This window comes from Simochromis diagramma, unplaced genomic scaffold (genome assembly GCF_900408965.1).
Source record: "Simochromis diagramma unplaced genomic scaffold, fSimDia1.1 OVJJ01000402.1, whole genome shotgun sequence".
NCBI lineage: Eukaryota > Metazoa > Chordata > Actinopteri > Cichliformes > Cichlidae > Simochromis > Simochromis diagramma.
This window is the reverse complement of record NW_024386972.1, coordinates 6,626,724-6,647,383: the sequence shown is the minus strand read 5'-3', so window position 1 is coordinate 6,647,383 and position 20,660 is coordinate 6,626,724. Positions and strand designations below refer to the sequence as shown.

Here is a 20,660-nt window from a genome sequence, read left to right as displayed (position 1 = left end):
GGAAACAAGCTTCCATAGCTCTGGGCCTCAGTTTATTTCCTGTTCATTATTTAAAACTCAGTCATCGACCTGATACAAGGTTTGTTTCAAACAACACCTAAGCACACATCATGTTTGTGGGCGTGTGATTTACTTTGGCAGATATACTCCTGAAACTCTTCAAATATTGAGATCACTGAAATATCTGAAAGTTGTAGCAATCAAAAAGTTGTCACTACCAAAACTTATGACAACAAATGTTTAAAAAAAACATACATACATACAACTTTCTATCATTCTCAACACACCAATTTGCCAGTTCTTATAAAAAGTTATGTAAAAGTAGAATTAGAATTCATGACATGAAACATTTTTTTCCAATTATACAACTTAGTCATTTGAAGGTTAAATAGTTTTGCGTAGTTATATTAAAACTACTGGGTGGAGGTGAAAGACTGCAGTGTCATACAACTGTTTATCGCTCACGTCTGTAACAGTTAAGTGCTCTCAAGTTAAACAGGGGCCTTTGTGGGTGGATGAGGTGTATTTGTTTCCTGATATTTGTCACTACAGCTCGGGGGAGAAGATTCAACGGTTCCTCAAGCGCAGCCCCAGGACATCAGGCACTTACCCAGACCGGTGGATGCAGCACCACCTGCCTGAAACCTGACAACCTGTCAGGATTTGATTTGACACTGCAACTGTTATATTGTAATACATATTCACAAGAACGACATGATTTTGTGACACAATATTTTGTAACACAGGAAGCCATTGATCCTCTCCAGGCAGTATTGTCTGGTTTTCACCAGTAGTACCTGGAGTAACACAGGCATGCATCATCAGTGATGACTTATAAATGATTAGACATTTATAAGTCATTTGTACAAGTCAGCAGTGGAAGTAATTTTCCAGATGTATCACGATGGTATCTTACAGCTGTCATTCTGCATTTTAGGACAAGCTGAGCCTGTAGCATCTCGGAAAAGAACATTCAGTTGTGGTCAGTATTTGCATACGCTCATCATGAGCATGATGTCATGGTAATTTTGAGGTTTTAATTATTTCTTTGAACTGTTCTTTTTCCAGGTTGGAATGATTATACAGAATGCATATTTAATGCCTTTAAAAACCCCAATTTAGATAACAAGGTTGAATTTATTTACACAGCATCAAATACAAGCTCAAATATATACATATACTGATTTAAATATTTTAATAAGGTGCTGAAGCTTCTATTCACTTCCTACTAGTGATCACGACTGACTATAACAGTCAGTTTCCTCTTTGGTAGCATAAAAGTTATTTATTTTTCAACACTCACTGGAACCCCAGTGTCAGTGTCCACAGTGAAACGACCATATACTACCATGCACTGAGAGGGTGCTGACCAATAAAGAAGCTCCTGTTCCAAAATTGACATGCGTGAGTGAAATTTCAGCTGCCTACTTGGACAAGCCAAATGGCTTCTGGACAAAAGTTTTATGGTCAGACACAAAGATTGAGCTATTTGGCCACAGTGTTTGGAAGATTACATTTTTTTAACTTCAGGTCAAATCAGCAGCTTAGATGGTTCAAATGTCAAACACAATTGTGTTCCAACAGGACAATGATCCCAAACACATATCAAAAGTGGTTTGGAATTGGATGAAGCAAGCTAATAGTATGCTTCTGGTAGGGATTTTGCAAAGCCCTGATCCTCAACCCTATTGAAAATTTATGCTTAAGCCGGGGGTGTACCAGGAAGCCAACCAATTCCACCAACTCTGCAAAGAAGAGCGGTCAAATATCCAGCTGGAATTATGCCTGAAGGTTGTTGACCCTGAACTGGATAAGCGGAAGAGAGTCGATTCAAACTTATGAACCCAATTTTTGCTTTTAGAATCATTAAAGGTGTATGGCGTACAGTCATTCCATTCTGTAAAAAGAGCAGTTCAAAGAAATCACTCAACGCCTAAAATTACCATGACATTCATGAGTGCATAAAAATTTCTTACCACAACTGTAGATATTTTGGAAACACACACACATGTTTTTTCCATGTCATAGGTTGAACTACTGTAGCTTTATCATTCATTAGGTCACAGGCAGAGCTCTATGTGGGTGAGGGTGCATTTTAGCTGCATGCTAAACAAGCATGGTTTCTAAAACTAGAAGGTGTTAGCTTTCAGATCAGTTCCTTTACACATGCATCTTAGCTCTTGAGTACATCAGTTATAACATTTCCACTTGTTTGTGCTGTGTGCACTAGGTGAAACGTGCACATAAAGGAGTTAAAAATAAACCTAAACCTTACCCTTAATTTTAAACAGGTTAAGATTTTTTTTTTTTTTAGCTGTAATCATAATTACAGACAAGTTCACTGATTTTCAAACAGGTTGGTGGATGTGTCAGATTTTTAATGTTATATTATCCTTCACAGTTTGACCTTGTACACCTATGCAAGTGCAACATTTATGATTTTATGTTAATGATTACATCAATGTTTCACATTGCATTCATCTTAAATTCCTATTTAACAGAAAACAACTTTAAGTTTGATGTTTTTCAAGTTGGGCCTTGCAAATTGCTTTTCTACTGCACATCAGCTGTTATATATTAAGCAAAGAGTTTGAAAATACCTTCAGGAGACCTCTGAGTCTTTCGTTAATAATATGGAATTTCAAGAAAATCTAGAAGGAATATTTTATTAAACATCATTTAAAGCTCACTTATTCAACATTAACATGGTTTTAATTGTTTGAATAAATAGAATTTCAGGTTTTGGATTTAATTTGTGCAAAATTGGACTATATTAGAAACAAATCATGGCTAGAAGATGATCCCAGTATTAAAATATAGATAGAAATCAGACCTTTATAATATGCTAAACCTTGTTTTAGCCGTCACCTACCACACATGGTGATATAACCCCTGCAAGTTTACCCAATATATACTTTTTGAACTTTTCCAGTGAATTAACAGAAAACAGAGAAAACATCTTGGGTGCCAGAGCTTGTTTCTATTACTCTACATCCTAGACATTAAAGTGGTCCAGTTTTGCTATTGAAGCTGTCATATATCCCATGATACTGATGCTCAAGTTTCCCCATAGAACAAAAATGAGATCGTGACACATGGGGAACGTGTAAAACTGGTTTGGTTGCTGTTTTTCAGTAAATGTGTCTTTCAGCCCTGGAAATTTCATGTGGATATCTTTTGTATTTGAAAAATTAGGACAGCTCAAATATGCTAGAAGACATAAGGCAACTTGAAAAGCAGAACACTTATAGCAATGCCTATATAATTCAAGGGCTGGTAGTTCAGAAGGAAATCCCAGAAGAAAGGTAAAATTTTGCATGGGTCATTAAATGTACTAAACTTACTTAATATAAAATAATCAGCTCATTCTGAAAGGTTCTGGAAGCATTTTTACAGATTTGTTTGATTTTGTATTGTCATGACTCTCAACACAAACACTAAATGAAGGCAGTTGACTCACACTCATGCACACTGTCCCAGTGAACACTCCCCCCCATAAAAGTCTAGTTATTTCTGTTTTGGTTAACTAAAATCTTTGCTTTTTCCACACCTATTATCTCACTGTATAATAATCTTGTGTGACGCAGGCTTATACCAGCACACAAGAGGGACAAATATGTGCTGCAGTTCCATACAAGTAGGGTATCGTACTGCTAGATCAAATCCACATTTTGATAGTGAAAACAATGCTCTGCGCCCCACCCATCAGCTCCCACAGCGGCCTCTCCGCAGAGGGTGGTTGTTGTCATTAAGCACACGACTCCACCTGCTTATGTGACCAAGTCTTCAGTATCCAAGTATGTTACTGCATCCAGAAACTAAATAAATGTAAGACTTGTGAAACATTTTTCTCGTGTTTTTATTCACATACAGTATCTTCAGCTCTGAACAGATTACATTCAAGAATATCAAAAGGAGCGAATTACCTGCACATAGAAATGCACTGGGACATACAGTACCTATTCCTCTGTTACAGATCTGCAGGCATACATTAGATATGCAAACATTATAGACTACAGCAGGGTAACAAATACTCTATAACATGTGCATAACGTAACATATGAACACAGAGCTGAGCTATTTACAGTTGATCGAAAAATGTCCTTAACCATTTAATTTCAGCCTCCTTTTTACATATTAACATGTAGAGTATTATTTTATCTGTAGTGGGGGGAGTTGGACTGTTTCTCAAACATCCTTGAAATCACACACACACACACGCACGCGCACACACACACACACACGCTGCATGAGCTGTTGTTCAAAAGCGCTCTACACTCTACTTCACCATAAATAAGACAATTACAAAAATATACGTCACTTTGAACAGAGCCATAGCAGGAAAAGCGCGTTACAGCCTTTTGTGGAATGAAGAAGAACCAAAAACAACAAAAACTGTCACGACATAGGGGTGAGATGGAGGGAGGGGGGTGGTTTCCAGGACAGCGTGTGAAAGAGCTTAAAGAACATGTTGGAATTCCAGTGAAAGACAGCAGTTTAATGGGAATGTTTGAGGCTGTGACAGGCTGCGCATGGGTGGCTGCGGTTGGACAGAGATGGTGACGTGGGTGGACGGCGGAGGGGTGGAAGGGGTCGATATGCTGGTTTGGGTTCCCTTTTGAAGGCAAACGCCCCTCCTCGTTGTAGAGGCCAGCACAGAAAGATGTGCTGAGATTAGTAAACATCAGCGATGCGGGAATGCAGAGGGGTTAAAAACTCCAAGTCCATGTTGGATTAGTAGTGTGTGTACATTCACAGGTATATCCCTTGTACTAAGGCTCAGGAGGGTGCAATGTGTGTCAGTGTATGCGTGTGTGCTGCTGCTGTTGCTGCTGCTGGTCCTCCTGATTAGTAGAAGACTACAAGCAAAGCTATTTTTTCTTAGAGTTGACGCTCTTGCAGACCCAGTTCATGCCCTCCTGTATTAAATTTAGGGGAAGCAGTGGGGTGAGAAGGAAAATATAGATATATGTATAATTTTTAAATGCAACAAAGGTGAAGCACAGTTCATCTGCTCACCTGAATCCCCTCGCCAGTGAGGGCGGAGCAGGACTGGATCTGCCACATGCGATCCCGGATGGTGTGCAGATTGAGACCCTCTGCGATCTCGGAGGCTGGGGCGGCGGTCAGGAGGTCCTGTTTGTTTGCAAAGATCAGCACAGGAACACCGCTCAGCTTCTCCTCATCCAGCAGCTCAGCCAGCTCCTGCAGCGCACACACAGACACACACATCTGTCAGCTACACAACATGACAGACACACACTTACACAACCAGAAGGGACTTCAACTATACTGTAATGTAAAACAGCTCTAGGGTTCAGATCCTTAAGAAGAAGAAGACCTTTAAGCTGCTACTTTATTTCCCAGGAGTTTGCCACATGGATATATTGGATATTTGATTTGGGTCAGATTTTATGATTTTATGCCTTATGGCCTTCCTGACACAACCTTTCAATTTATCCGGGCTTGGGGCTTGCACTAGCTTGTACATCCTGAGGCTGGTTTGGGTCTCCTCCCGGAATCAAACCAGGTATTTTTCGTGTGTAAGGTGAACGCATTAGCCACATTTAAAGTCAGAAGCAAAACATGGAATTATCCATGTTTTCTCTATTTCTAACATAAAATATATATTATATAGCCTAACACCTTAAACACTATATCCTCAGCTTCTGTAATTATTAAAAAACTATAAATAAAATGTATTTCTTGCTTATTAATTTAAAAGTTTTAGGATTGGTTTGGTATCATTTACAAATGATTTGGGGGAAATAATCAGCTGTTTAATAAAAAATAAATAAAATAATTGGCTTTCTTGCCATAAAATGAACCAGTATGTATAATCTGGGACAGATATATTAAAAACAAAATTCAAACAGTCGTGTAAAGTCCCATATTCGAACACACACCTGTAAAAACATGTGAAAAACAACTAGTGACATTTACTATAGAATTGGTATAGAGTTGAGTTTCACAATACTGTAAAATAAAGCATGTAGAATCCTTTTTGACATTTTTAACACCTCTTAGTACATTAAAAATTAAAGTTGAATTATAAGACTCCTCCAGGGCAGTACTTCTCAAAACGGTAGGTAAAGGAAGGTTCAAAATTTTTAAATATGCATATATTTAACTATTTTTTTCAGTCATAATTAGAGAACCATCTGGAAACTCCAAAACTTGGTTTTATTTTTCATTTCTGTTACGAAGAATGGTACAAGGTTGAGCAGAAGACCTACAAAGATCTGAAATGGAATAACCCTAATTACTTATAATTCACTTATAACTATATATAGTCCAAATCTTTTTTTTTATCACCGTTCATTTGGTAGGAAACTGAAACTTCTTTGGTGAGGAGCCAAAACCCTTATACACAGTTACATACCTGACCCGTTTCCTCAAACCTCTTTCTGTCAGCGCTGTCAATGACATAAATCTGAAACAAAAAGTTTTCTTTGTTAGTGTGTGAAAGAGTTGCATGTTACTGAAATTAAGGTCATATTGCTTCATTTGGTGCATCATCTCCTCACCAGAACATCTGTGTTTTCAAAGTAGTTCCTCCAGTACGGCCTGATCTTCCTCTGGCCTCCAATGTCCCAGACATTTAGTTTAAACCCCTGAGACTGCACGCTCTTAATGTTGAATCCCTGCAGGAAGAAGATAAAATAAGTAAGAGGAGGCGAAACGCATGAAAGTTCCACGACTACGCTTTGTATACAAACATCCTTTGTGTCTTACCTGCGTGGGCGTGATGTGACTGATGTCCTCAGATGCCAACTGTTTAAGGAGTGTGGTCTTCCCACCGTTGTCCAGACCCAGCAGCAGTATCCTCACCTCCTGGTCTGGTGTGCTCTTTAGCTTGCGCAGGATGGACAGCAATCCCTACAACAAGCAGTTAAAAACAGCAGCGTGGTGTTACTGTTCCGGGGGGACAGGGGGAGCACTGCTGCAGCTAACCACCATTGCAAAAACACATCTCTTCTTTCCATCCACCAACAGGCCATTTCTAGCACCCTCTATGGATTTTGATGATGTACAAGCACTCGTCTAACGGTAACAGATCCTCTGAGCAGCAAGTCAGATCTTGTGCTTTGACTTTCTTGATCCTTACGGCTAATTTGTTTCCCAGGCAGGGCTAGATAACGGCACGCAAATGGGAGCTAAACACAGCTAACGTGCTAAGCTAATCTCCCCTGATAACTGAACGAAGCAACAAGGCAGTCGATTTTTTTTCTTTGTCAACCTGGTGGTGACGGAATTTATTACAATTGATATAACTAAAAATGGACGATAAGGTGTAGAAGTATGAGCACTCGAGGAAGTTTGTGTTAGGTTATGCGCTAATGTTTGCGATAAATTAAAACTCACCATCTTGTTGCCTTCTCTCCTGGAGACGCCGCCGAGGGTTACTAAGGGGAGTGACGTCAGACGCAGAGATACGCACAGATTCCGCGTCGTGTTGCATTCATGAAACATTTTTTTAAATGGGTAAAATACAAAATGCCGACTCTGATACTGTTTTGAGGGGATATGCTTTTCTTTTGTAATCGAAGTGTATACATTCTGTTCATTATCATTTATTTCCCTGTGTTATTCGTTCTTGTAGCGGCTCGTTACTAAGTGGTCATTATCGCAGCAGACCAGGGTAAACGGGTGTTCCTTATTTACATTTTGTTTTAAACAAAGTACCATGAAGGCATCGCTAAACCCAAAACTAAGGTGGACGAGTTTAGTTAGCTACCTGCTAAACGTTTAATTGTCTTTAGACAGTACACTTTGAAATCTCATTTTGTGCACTCTTCTTGTCCATAATGTTAAAATAAGTCAACGGACATACATTTTTACTACTTTTTACCATAACAAACCGGATATAATGTCACCGAAGTAATTAGCTAGCTACTAACAGTAGCTGTAAACTGGAGGGGGTTGATTCAACATCTGGAACCGCCCCCCCAGTTTCTGATTTAATTTTAGACTTCAGCCAAATATCAGGTTCGGTTTCCACCGGTTTAAACGCAAGGATCTGCCCCATCTGCTCCAGCCTTTGATTGGAGGACAACCTGCCACGTGCGCATTTTTTTTTTTCTTTTACTATGCCTGCACGGGAGTTGAGCTGACCACCTGGCAGGTTCGTGCTCTGCTGGTCCGTTGGAGGTGTATACACAGGTATATTTTCGGTTTCAAAGGGCGGTGTTAGCAGCCGGTGTGTCGGTGTTTTGGCTCGTGCTTTGCTGGGGGTCCCCCCCCGTCAGACCCAGCTGGTAACGCGAGGACTGAGTTGCATCAGTCAGTGAGCCCCAACTGACATGTTTTCACTCTTTTCACAGCACTCTGGTCGGTTGTCTTCACACAGGTCTCTACACATTTCTCTTCTCCACAAACTGCATGTAAGTAATTTAACATTTCAACCATTAGCAGCCACGTGCTACTACTTATCCAGATGTTACGAGGGCTCTGGCCTACAGATCCAGTTTGGCAACCTTCTGCTAGTCAGTAACTACCTGTACTGCAGTACTCTGCACGTTACATCTCTTATTTCGTTTACTCCACCATATGGATGAAGAAATAGTAATCATTGGTTGATCGATCAGTTGACTCTACTACTTCACTAATAATCACTGATTTTTCATTCAAAATATACAAACAAAACAACAACAACAAAAACCCCCACACAGTTCCAGCCCCTTATATGTGAATATTTCGCAATTTGCTCTTCATTTGTTTCAATAGTTGGTCCACTTTAACCAAGCCTGGTCTTAGCCAGCTACAGCAGTGAAATGTTGCTTTACAGCAAAACATTGCTTATTATCATTTTATTACATAATCATATCTGTCAGGGATTATTTAGCTTCGTTTAGTACTTTTAGTGATTTATCTATGGGAGTTGAACTTGTAATTGAGCATTACTAAAGTGCAATACTTGCAGTTTTACCCAAGTAACTGCTCCTCTTATCAATAATTTATGGGATCTGTGCTGTGCTGTTGCCCTGCAGCAAACATTTAGGTCTTCTTGCAATGTTGTGTCTTATTCGTGGCTCAAAGAGTTGGCAGGTTGGAAGGTTGCCGGTTCGAGCCCCGGCTCGGACAGTCTCGGTCGTTGTGTCCTTGGGCAAGACACTTCACCTACCGCCTACTGGTGATGGCCAGAGGGGCCGATGGCGCGATATGGCAGCCTCGCTTCTGTCAGTCTGTGGCTACAACTGTAGCTTACCTCCACCAGTGTGTGAATGTGAGAGTGAATGAATAGTGGAATTGTACAGCGCTTTAAGGGCCCTGAAAAGCACTATATAAATGCAATCCATTATTATTATTATTCACAATATAATCAGTCAGCCTCCCTATTGATTTATCAATGAACAAATCAATCATGTTCTTCGTGACCGTGGCCAAATTGATTAGCACCCTGCTGACCTTCACTACAGGTGACAGTTTCATTATTTGGTTTGGTCCAGGTGGAAATATTTGATAAAGGCTTGATAAGTTGTTTAAAAATGTAGTTAAAGCACTACATCAAGAGTTTCGGGATACGTGCTCTGCTGCTAAGGCTTTTTGTCCTCATCACCTTTTTTTAATCAATCAATCAATCAATCAATCTTTATTTATAAAGCACTTTTCATACAGAAAAAATGTAGCACAAAGTGCTTTACATAGTTAAAAGCAAGTGTTTAATAATTTGTCATGAAAAAAAAGTTCAGTCTTTTCTAGTTTTAGCTTTTAAATGTGAAGATTTGTTGTTCTCTCTGTTTTAAATTAACTGTAAACTGAATCTTTAATCAAACAAAATAAAGAGTTATGAAGGTGTAATAATTTTTTTCAGATGCAGTCCTATATATGTTCTTTAATATTATTATTTATATCTCCTGGTAATAGGATCTACGTTGACTTATTCTCGACCATGTTCCACAGACCTTTGACCTATTTTGTAAACAAACAGCTTCAGAAATAATCCAGTTCCAACCAGGCTGAACCTTCAGAGACCGCCGATATCCTCTTCTCCTCGCCCTTACATTTCACCTGTTTCAAAACTTACCTAAAACTTACAGTAAGTGCCTAATGGAGATGAACTGTGGGACATTTGGATAGGCTGAGCTGTAGTCAGCACGTTTTGGATCCCCCGGTTGCTTCAAAGCAAGCACAATGGTGCAGTTGCGAAAAAACTCAAAATCACTACCCGAGGACCCATTAACAGGAGGTTGTTGATGATTTCTAGTAGACGTTTGGGCTTTGAGGGTTTTTAGGCAGTTTGTGTTTGGTTTAAACCCAAGAGCAGATGTTTCCAACAGCCTAACTTTAGAGAGCCTGAGCTACAAAGCTACAGGATAGTCAGAGCAACGATATCGCAGCAGGGGTTGGAGGAATGATGCTGAACAGACGAAAGTTAGTATGTTTACCAGTGTTTAATGCCAACATGGGCACCGTTTCCTCTAGGAGATGTGGAGCAAAGTATTTAAATATGTTACTTTTGTGGCTATAACCACCATAATTTTATGAGGAAGGCAAGTTGCTGAGCTCTGAAATTCCTTTGTACAATACAAACCACATTTATATCACAGGTTTTATTCTTTGCACTTAAAGCATTTTATACTGTCAGGTCAGTAATTTGTTGGATAAAGATACAATTTTAGTAGTTTAGCTGTGACTGAAGTGCAGACTTTCAGCTTGAATTCAAGGATCTTTTCTGGGTCTTTGTACCTTTCTGGTTTAATAAATGAAAAGCCTGCTCTGGTAAAGCTGTTAAAGGATATCTCATTTCTTTGCTTTGAGAAACTCAAGGCAAAGGAATGTTGTTGCAGTTCTTTGGGTGATTATCTATTTGCAAGCCCGTTCCAATAGTTTGGCTGAATCTGAGCAGAGAGTAATGCATGCTTCAGAGTTCATCCTGCTACTTTTATCAGCAGTCACGTCATCAATAAACACCAGTGACCCGGTTGCAGTGGTAGCCATACATGTCCATGCCATAACATCGCTTCCACCATTTACACTTCAGATCATGAGCCGTTTCTCTTCTTCTTCATACTTTTCTCTTCCCATCATTCTCGTCTACCTTGATTAGTATTTTCAGTTTTTAAATTTTTTTTTCATAACTATGCAGGCTCTTTTAGATGCTTTCTGGCACAGTCTATTCTGGACTTCTAGACCAGTGTAACCAGTGGCTTGCACCTTCAAGGTGATCTAGGTAGACTTTGACGTCTTTAGGCCTTTTGGTGTTGCTGAGCTGGCCGTCTCATTCCTTCTTATAAATATACCAGATTCTTGATTTGGCCACTCCTGAAGTTTTTGCTGTCTCTCGGATGGGTTTATTTATTTATTTCTTTTAGTCTAATGAAAGTCTCTCTCACTTGCACTTGCATTCCTTTGGACCTTATATTTAAAATTACAGTTAAAAGCTATCAAATACAAACTCAAGGCTTTGAATTAACTCCGGATGTGTGATCTGCTTCATTTGTTGTAAGAAATGATGGCTTGTAAAACTTATCAATGAATCAATCAATAATATTAAAATAGCTGTTTTTGTATCTCGCACATTTGCTCAGTTTTCTCCTCTTAAACATCACCGTCATGAGCATCAAATTCAGCATGTACGCCGATATAACAAACAGCTGTCTGGGTTCACTCTGCTGTTGTAGGTTTGGTGCTGTAGACACTGACATCACTGTCAAAGCTCTCGCAAATTTAATTAAGTGACCCCATGAGTCCAGTCAATCCTTCATTATGGAAGCAGAAAGGCTAAAAGGGTGATTACGTGTTCGCATGGACTCCTTACATCCAGAACCACAATGGAATGAAGCGTTGGACTGGTACTAGAAACTAAAGTAAAGCTCACAGCTTTTCAGATTTGTTATGGATACATCTATTTTCAAACCCAAGGGAGTGTTATGAAATTCTTAGATTAGGGAAACCGAAGAGACTGTTTGGATGTTAATTATCCAAATAAGTTTTGTGTTGTGTCTCAGCTTTATAAACATACACCTTTGCATGTGGGACGTTGATTTCAAAGGTAAAGAAAACTAGTGTCTCTGAGCCGCTGAGCTAAAAAAACAAAAATCTGTTAATGTTACATCAGCTCAAAGGAGGACAAGAGCATGCATTAACTATTCACCAACTCTTTGATTGTCCTGTAATAATGTCTTTCTTCCTCTTTTCCTCAGGATCTGACTGCAGCTGCTGAGTGACGTCCCGCACTAACACAAGCTGCGAGGCTTTTTGATGCATTAATCTGCACCTGGATTTTAACAGACGCAATGGCTCTGAGCTCGTTTGACATCGACGCACCACGATGGGATCAGTCTACGTTCATGGGGAGACTAAAACATTTCTTCAACATCACCGACTGCCGAACAGCGCTCCTGCCTGACTCACGATTAGATGAGGCCAAAGCTTTAGTAGAAAGCTGCAGGTGAGAAAATGAATGCACAAGCTCTAAAATGTCTCGTGTCATGTGACCGTCCTCAAGTTTCCTTTGATAAAAGACATTCAGGGCACAGTGGCTCATTGGCTTGCTCTATCCTGGGTTCAAACCTGGAAATGGAAAGATTGTTTGCAGTTTGCATGTTCTCCCAGTGGGTTTCCTTTTAGGAGCTCTGGTTTCCCCCTTTATTCCACAGAATAGAGGGGAAACCCTGAAACCCCCCCGCAGACAGCCACAGTAGGACAGTCCTAATACTCACCCTGAAAAAAAAGAGCATTCTGCAATCAAATAATTGCAATTCACATGCAGAACACAAAACTAACGGCAGAAGAGTAGTTTAAGTAAAGAAGGAAACCACCTGTCATGTCTGTGGCAAAATCGTAGAAATTCCCATTTTACCTTCAACGTTTTGCTTCATACCCTGTTCTCTGTGATGTAACCGTGCTTCTGCAGATTTTATTATAAATCTGTGTTGTAGTTACGAAAGGCTCCGCCAGCGTCATTGAGTGTGTTTTTGTTTTTTTGCTGCTTTGCAGAGCGGGATCCATCCCTCCCGGCACCACAGCAGAGCAGCTCTACTACGCTAAGAAGCTCTACGACTCAGCTTTTCACCCAGACACAGGAGACCGCATGAACCTCATCGGCCGCATGTCATTCCAGGTACCCGGAGGCATGGCCATCACCGGCTTCATGCTGCAGTTCTACAGGTAGAGAAGAGCGAACAGGCAGAGCTGCATTTTACCACATCCTACTTTCTTGCAGAGGAAGTTCTACAGGTTTCATAATTCATGTCTGTTTCTAGGACAGTTCCTGCTGTGGTGTTCTGGCAGTGGGTAAATCAGTCCTTCAACGCTTTAGTCAACTACACCAACCGCAACGCTGCCTCCCCCATCACTCCCAAGTAAGCGCTCTTAAGACTTTAAATTTGTCATTTCACATCCTCCAGATAAGAATGCAGTGAACTCTCACAGCATCAGCAGGCAACTAGAAATTTTTGAGGGCATCAGTAGAGGTAAAAAGAGCAGTAGCAAGTTTCACTGCCACTTTCCCATGGTAACTAGGTTACCACAGGGAAAGACTTCTCGTCAGATACTTTTACCTTATCGGTAATAATTGTTTCAAACTTCCTTCCAAAGTGGTCTGCACAACAAACTGATTTGATCCTGTCTTCTTGGATTGATTTACAGGTAGCTTTCTTCATATCCAGCCATCAGGTGCATGGTGTGTGCTGGTGGATATCATGCCATGCACCTGTAAAGCAGTTTTCACACATGAACTTTGGACAATTATGGGAGATATTTTCTAGAGTTATCCTTTCGAACCTGTAGCACAAAGCAGGAAATGACCCCTTTCACAGTGTATCATAAAAATGGCATGTAGTGGAAGCTTAACCAAATGCACACTTGCAGTATTTGGATAAATATAAACATGGGTGCATTTAAACACACCTTAATTTTATCTGGATGCAAAACAAAACGTGTGAGAGCTCCACATACTGAATGCTGGCTATTTTATATGCCTATTTATGTAAACATTAAAAAAAAAACAGTTTTCTAATAGCAGCTGCTGTTCGATGCCTTTGTTGTGTCTCTCAGACAGATAGGAGTAGCCTACGTTACAGCGACCAGCACAGCTTTAGCAACAGCGGTCGGACTGAACCTCTACACAAAGGTACAAATGCTGCACGCAGGAACTCATACAGCGCTGACTGTTTTTAAGAAGTGTTTCGTTGTCAAACTTATCTGGATGCGATCGCTTTTATGCCCTATGTTTAAAATTGTGGCCAAACCAACTTATAAATAATAGTTTGGATCAGACCTGTTATGCTTTTTCTTGGTTTCTGTCATATATATCCTGTTGCTGTTGGTGAACAAAAACCAACAGGGACAAAAGCTGAAAATGTCCCTTTAACCCAGTCACAGCTGCACAGATCTTTACAGGTATTACACTGATATTCATGATGACTTTTCTCTGCTTTTTCCCACAGAAAGCTCCTCCTCTCGTGGCTCGCTGGGTCCCTTTTGTAGCTGTGGCAGCTGCCAACTGTGTTAACATTCCCATGATGAGGCAGCAGTGAGTCCTCCTGCGTTTTTCTTTGAACTGCAGGGTTTTTTTGGCCATGTCTGCTGAAACACAGCGACTCTGTAAGGGCAGGCTTCCTGAGGATACTCAACCACAGAGCAGTGTTTGCTGTGTTAGATCCTGAGAGAAGGTGTTCTGGAGAATTACTGATCTTAAAATAGTGGCGTGATGTGTAAATCTCTTTTAGCTATGGCTCAGGGGATGGTAATGTAGGTCAGTTGGTACATGCTGAAATATTTCAACAGCTATTGGATGATTTGCCGTGAAATTTTGCACAGATGTTCATGGTTTCCAGATGATGAAGCCTTCGGTCTTTGCATGTTTTCCTTTAGCTCCACCAGCATCGTTTTCAAACAAACTTCTACTTTATATTTCAACATCTTCTTGATGGAAGGTTAAGTGCACCAATACTCAACCAGAATCCTAATTATCTCAGTGATCTCAACAACTATTTCACTGAATCTCATTAAATTTGGTTCACATGTCCATGCTTCCAGCACGACTATATTTATTCAGTTTGGTAGACCTTTTTTATCTACCAAGGGTCCCTGGGAAGTCAGAAATTTAGCTGTCTCCACCCTTTTGTTTTATATCACGGCATATTTGGGCCATTGAAGTTAAAATAAGAAGGAAAGAACAGATTTAGTAGAAAGCCTTGGCACTAATGGCACAGATAAAAAAAATAAAATAAAAAAAAAAGTAGAAGAAAAATAGGGTTTAAAGTAACAACTAGCAGATGTTATAGCCATTGTTTAATTAAATAATTATTTGTGCCGGAATTAAAGCAATAAGGAAATACTTGTTATTTTAACTTTGAATCACCAGATTATCAGAAGAAAGATTTTCCAGCGTACCGATGGTGTCATTTACTGTCGCACTTTCTTACTAATGTGTGCTGTCATTGTTTACCATCTGCCTGCAGTTTGATGATCCACCCTCACAAAGTGAAGTCATATCATTTGTTAAATTAAATTCAAAGCAGATTTGGCTTTTTCTCCATAAATTTGTGGTTTAAATTTCAGAGATTTTGAGTTTTTAGGATTAATTAAGGCTCGTAAACGCAAAGAAAATTCCAGCTTTAACTTCAGTAAATGTGTTTGTTTCTCGGAACATCACGTCGCCTTAAAGCTTATTTTTAACTTTTACTTTGAATGGCCATTATGCAATAATTAACTACCTGCCAAACCAGTTGCACAAATTATTTAAAGTTGGCATATTTACTTGCTAAACTGGGATGGTTAGGACTTCTGTATGTGTTTGTGTAGAGTTGGCACAACAGACGCAGCAGTCGTAGTTCAAGATATTAGCATTTTGATGAAATATCATAAAGTTAACATCTTTAACTAGCTTACCTTGATTTCTGTGTGCATCTGTGTAATCTCTGAGCTGCTTATAAGTTTCTGTGTTTGCAAAAACAAGAAATCTATACTTTTAATGTTACTCTACACACTCTTAATGTTTTTTGTTTAGTTTTTTTTCTGGAAATCTCAGCAGAGATCGTTGCATTCCACGGGTAGAAAAACAGGAGCTGGCTCATTTTCACAATTTTGTTCTCCAGTTTGATGCTTGTGACATTCGTGATTTGGAGAGAGCACTTTTCATCCTTTTAAAGCTTAATTTTGGTGCTTTGGGGCATTTATTAAGAAAGTGGGGAGAGACTGAAGGTGAATGAGACACAGGGAAGGGTCTGGGGCCTTTAGTACAGATCCTCTCTCGTTACAGATTATTACACTTCTTTTTGTTTTGTTTTTTTGTTTTCAGTATTGAAGGTTTAAGATGAAGTGAAGTCAGAATAGCGACCCAATAAAAGAGTGTTTACTGTGAACTGTGCAGTACTTGACACTGTATATTGTTAAAGTACAGAGCAAGACATAAAACAATAAAGCTATAAAATAAATCCAAAATAAATGAATAAAACAACACAATAAACACATTCCCCTCTTATCTCTAAGAGAAACACTTATTCATGTTCAGTTTCCTTTTTCTTTGTTTTTAGTCTTTTCATCTTCATTTTCTCTGTTTTTTTTTTAGGGAAATTCTGAATGGCATCGCCGTCACAGATGAAAATGGCAACAAACTGGGCCACTCTACGGTCCGGACACACTTTAAGGCACTTCAAGGCACTTTGTAATGTGTTTATTTTTTCTTAAATTGTCTCCATTTTTTCTGTTTGCAGAAAGCAGCAGTAAAAGGCATCGCTCAGGTGGTCATTTCTCGGGTTACCATGGCCGCACCAGGAATGAGTACGCAAAGAAGTGTTTAGGAGAAAGTTATGTCATGAAGATGTGACAAATCCTCTCTCTCTTCTTCACTTAATGTTCTTGTTCTTCTCCTTTTGTCAGTTGTCCTCCCCATCATCATGCAAAGGCTGGAAAAATACAAGTTCATGCAGGTATGATGTTCGTCTTCATTACCGTTCTCCTGCTAAATGTGTGCATTTGTCCTCATTGTGCTTTTCTCGCTTTTTACAGAGAATCACATTTCTCCATGGACCAATTCAAGTGATGCTGGTGGGAGGGTTGTAAGTACAGAGAGTTTACAGGGTCAGGTGTACTATAATGTCCTCTGGAGTATTTCAGTGGTAACTTTTGTCCTTTTTTCCCAAAGTTTGATCTTCATGGTGCCGGCTGCCTGCTCCCTGTTCCCTCAGAGATGGTAATGAAACTGTTTCTTTACTTTCACACAAGTTTGTGGACTTTAAGGAGCATCAAGAAATAATTAGTTCGTTGTCCTGTGACGTGACAGAGTTTCAGCCAAGCTTTAGCCTCAGACCTCACATTTGACTTGAGGATACTTCAGGAATTCACGGTTAACTTAATGACTACAAGATGTAGAGATCATGTGGCTCCAAAATAAACCCACATCATCAGCCTTCCACCGCCGTGCTCACAGTAAGCTGTGCTGTCACGTTCCTTTTGGCGAGAAAGGGCTTTCTCCTGGCAACCTTGAGAAACAAGCCCTTCATGTTCAGTCTTTTTCTTTGTACTGAGGCCTGCAGAGTCAGTGATGTAGCTCTTGGGTTTTTTGCAGATTGTTTGAGCACAAACTGACTTTGGGATGAATTTGCTGGGACTGTAGCAAATGTTCCAGAACAGCAAACTGCCAAAACCTCTGTTTTAATAGAGGTTCCCACACCTGCTGACGATTAGCAGCTCCTGGCTGTTACGTACTCTCTTAATTTCTGTGGAAACAGTAAGGGTGTATTTAGTTTTCATAGGACTGCACACAATTACATTAATAGGGAAAAAGAAAGTCCTTTGTTTAAATAAACATTGACTGTATATAAAAGATGGAGGATTACAGCGCAGTTGCTCATTGGTTGGTTCTGTTTTTGAAGCTCAATTTAAATTTTTGATCTTCAACTCATCAGAAAAGTGTTCAGAGAAGTTCTAGATGAAGGGAGGAGTGGAGTTGGTTTCCGTACTGTAGAAATATAGTATTTGTAATCAAAAGAGTTCATTAGAGTTGCCTCAGAATAGCCCTTAAAACACTTTAAGACACGTTGTCTTCAGCTTCAGATGGTATGCTCTCTCTCACATATGTTCGAATTGACAAAAATCAAAGTAATACAGTGTGCTGTGTGACAAAACTTAGGAATAAATCATAAATATAAGAGTTTTTGTAGAACCTTCTCTATAGGAGGAGGCAGGTTATCAAGACCTGTGTCTAAGTTAAGTTGTAGCTGTTTCACACAATCAGCTTCTGCTACAGAAACTAGTCCACACTAATCGACTAGATTTTAAAAATCCAAAGCAGAAAGCTCAGGTTTTCAAGTCTTGCGGCTTTGGTCCGATAAAATATGCCCGTGTTAGTGCAGCTGGTGGATTAATTTGCGATGCTGGAATTCCTGGAGTTACAATAAATCCTGCTGCAGTGTCTTGGCCTCTAATCAGCTTTCAAACGTGTTGTTCGCTCAAGCTCGCTCAGACATATTTCATCATCTCAGTCTTCAGATCCAGTTTAAAACTCACAGAGAAAATTAACTTTTGGGAAACAATTTCAACTGATGTTAGATTTTCAAATAAGGATGCAGCTTATCTGTATGTTAGTTTGTTTTGAAAGACTCAGATAAAATGTGGCAAATCATATTTTTACAAGTTTATTTCCATCTTACCAGCAAATTATAAATATAAATTATAATGTAAGCCCGCTTGGGAACTTATGATCATTGATTTAAATGTTGGTTTAGTCTGATTGTGCAGCCCAGGTCTGGACTTACCGCCGTAAATTTTAGGTTTGGGAGTGACCCGATAGTAAAATGGTGAGGATGCGTACCACATGCCGTTCCCTTTGTTTAATTCTCATCTCTCTCCGCTGCTCTTGTTTCATAAAAATATAAAATGCTTATAAAAGAAAAATATTATTGATGAGTGTGCGGTTAACAGGTGCTTCTAATGGTCTACAATCAGATCAGTAGTCCATAACTCATTGTTCTCTGAAGGCAAAGCTAAAAAATGAAATGTCAGTGAGGTGAGTGGAATTAAAACGCAGCACCAGCGAGCGTGGAATGAAGACGCTTAACAACTGCTTTCCAGATGTTCACTGTGACTTATGGTTTAGCTGGTGTTTAGGGTAAAAACACAAAACTTTCTCATGGATTTTCAGTTTGGAGAGCATGTTTTTTCCCCCCCATTGGAAGTATTTCAACTTTAAAGAGTATCTATTCTCTACTTGACCAATTCTATATTTTCTACTGGAGCAGCTGTGCACGGTTCACAGTCATGTTAAACTGGGCCTTAGCTCATAAACTGGCTTCCACCTTTACGTTCACTCTCTTTTTAAGCTTTTGCACGAGTAAAAGCATGCACACTGCTGTCTATATGAAATGTTGTCCATGTTTAATGTAAGTTTACACTAAAGAAAATAAAGTAAAATGCAGTTCTTATTTTAAAAATTTTGGGGGCATAAGACTCACTTTTCTTTATATTGAGATTAAGCCAGAACTCGAACGATTCAGCGAGAAAATAAACCTAAAATCGCCTGTTCTTTCGTCCTTAAGGTTCAGGAAGTAAAGTGTTCACACACGGTGCTAAAAACCGGCACATGTCTAGTTATCTTTAATAAAACCTGCCGAGATTTTATAAACTTACAGTAGAATAGTGCAACTTTTTAACCTCAATATGTTGCTCATTTTAAAATATATTTTGCATCCTGTGTTGTAAAACTCATTTATAACTCTTTACTGAGGCCTTGAAGAGCTGTAATAACAACGTTATAACAATGAATATTAAGTACATGTCAAATAATAATTTGCTTTCCTAATTACCCGAGTAGATTTTATTTTATTTTTTACTGACAAAAATGTGTTTTGTCCTCTACACTTTCATTAGCATTGACTACAACACTTTGTTTTGCCTTGATATGCAAACAAACCTTTGACTGTGCTCCTCTTTTCCTTTCTGTCCTCTCTTCCTCCTCCTGCAGCTCTATGGCTGTTTCGAAGCTGGAGCCTGAGCTGAGAGACTCCATCAGGTCTCAATATGGGGACAGCATACGACACGTCTACTTCAACAAAGGCCTCTGAGGTCAAGAGGGTTGATTAGAGTTTTCTATTCGACGCACAAGACTCAATTCATGTGTTTCGATATCGTGACCTAAGTCTGTGATTATTAGTCACAATGAAATGCTTCTTTGTTCCTTTTTTTTTTTTCATTACATTTTCAAACTGGTGCTTGTCTTTGGATGTTTGCTGTGGGACTTTTGATCAATGCTGTCACTTAATTCTTACTCTAATCACAACAGTCTGGATTCCTGCTGAGAAACCAAATGATCTACTCTCAGGAACAGCACGTCAGAATAAATCTGTTCGCTTTTTTGTCGGAGTGTGGCTCTCCTGTAGCTGCTTCCATTGTTTCTGTCTCAATGTTGGAAAATGGGGTCTCCCAAACCTTCTTACAGTCTGTGCCTTTTTACAAAGTGGTAGGAGAGAAGCAACACTGAAGGCATTAATGGCTTAACTGTGAAACCTTAAAAAAAGAGAAAAGGTTCCTCTATGCATGAGTCAAGTCTAGTGAGGTTGTTCAGTGGAGGCTGCTGCCCTCTTCTGCCAGAAAAGAGGTAAATGTGTGATCTGTCTCTGTGATTTATCTGAGATGTTTGACAGCTGGATCCCTTCACCGTGTCAACTCTGACCTCTGTAAGCTGGAATAAAACTACACACAATTGAAGCACA

The 20,660-nt window shown here is 39.5% G+C and overlaps 2 protein-coding genes across 4 annotated transcripts; one reads left to right on the top strand and one right to left on the bottom strand.

Annotated features, from left to right (window-relative positions):
* Positions 1 to 3,838: 3,838 nt before the first annotated feature.
* On the bottom strand, positions 3,839 to 7,493 carry arl3b (ADP ribosylation factor like GTPase 3b). Its single transcript, XM_040039424.1, has 6 exons — positions 7,366 to 7,493; positions 6,736 to 6,879; positions 6,528 to 6,644; positions 6,383 to 6,433; positions 5,020 to 5,205; positions 3,839 to 4,919 (listed from the first exon to the last, which is right to left on the bottom strand). The coding sequence occupies exons 1-6, from the start codon at positions 7,471 to 7,473 to the stop codon at positions 4,872 to 4,874; spliced, it is 654 nt and encodes a 217-aa protein (XP_039895358.1). The 5' UTR covers positions 7,474 to 7,493; the 3' UTR covers positions 3,839 to 4,871.
* On the top strand, positions 6,926 to 20,660 carry sfxn2 (sideroflexin 2). 3 transcript variants are annotated; one of them, XM_040039410.1, is made up of 13 exons: positions 6,926 to 7,050; positions 8,325 to 8,384; positions 12,147 to 12,394; positions 12,943 to 13,113; positions 13,209 to 13,307; positions 14,002 to 14,077; positions 14,394 to 14,479; positions 16,520 to 16,580; positions 16,665 to 16,731; positions 16,831 to 16,880; positions 16,960 to 17,009; positions 17,096 to 17,143; positions 19,913 to 20,012. In XM_040039410.1, the coding sequence occupies exons 3-13, from the start codon at positions 12,240 to 12,242 to the stop codon at positions 20,010 to 20,012; spliced, it is 963 nt and encodes a 320-aa protein (XP_039895344.1). In that variant the 5' UTR covers positions 6,926 to 7,050; positions 8,325 to 8,384; positions 12,147 to 12,239. The 3 variants fall into 3 exon arrangements, with proteins under 3 accessions (XP_039895344.1, XP_039895345.1, XP_039895343.1); XM_040039411.1 differs by lacking the exon at positions 6,926 to 7,050 and adding an exon at positions 7,673 to 8,125; XM_040039409.1 differs by lacking the exon at positions 6,926 to 7,050 and adding an exon at positions 7,680 to 8,163 and having other exon boundaries at positions 19,913 to 20,660.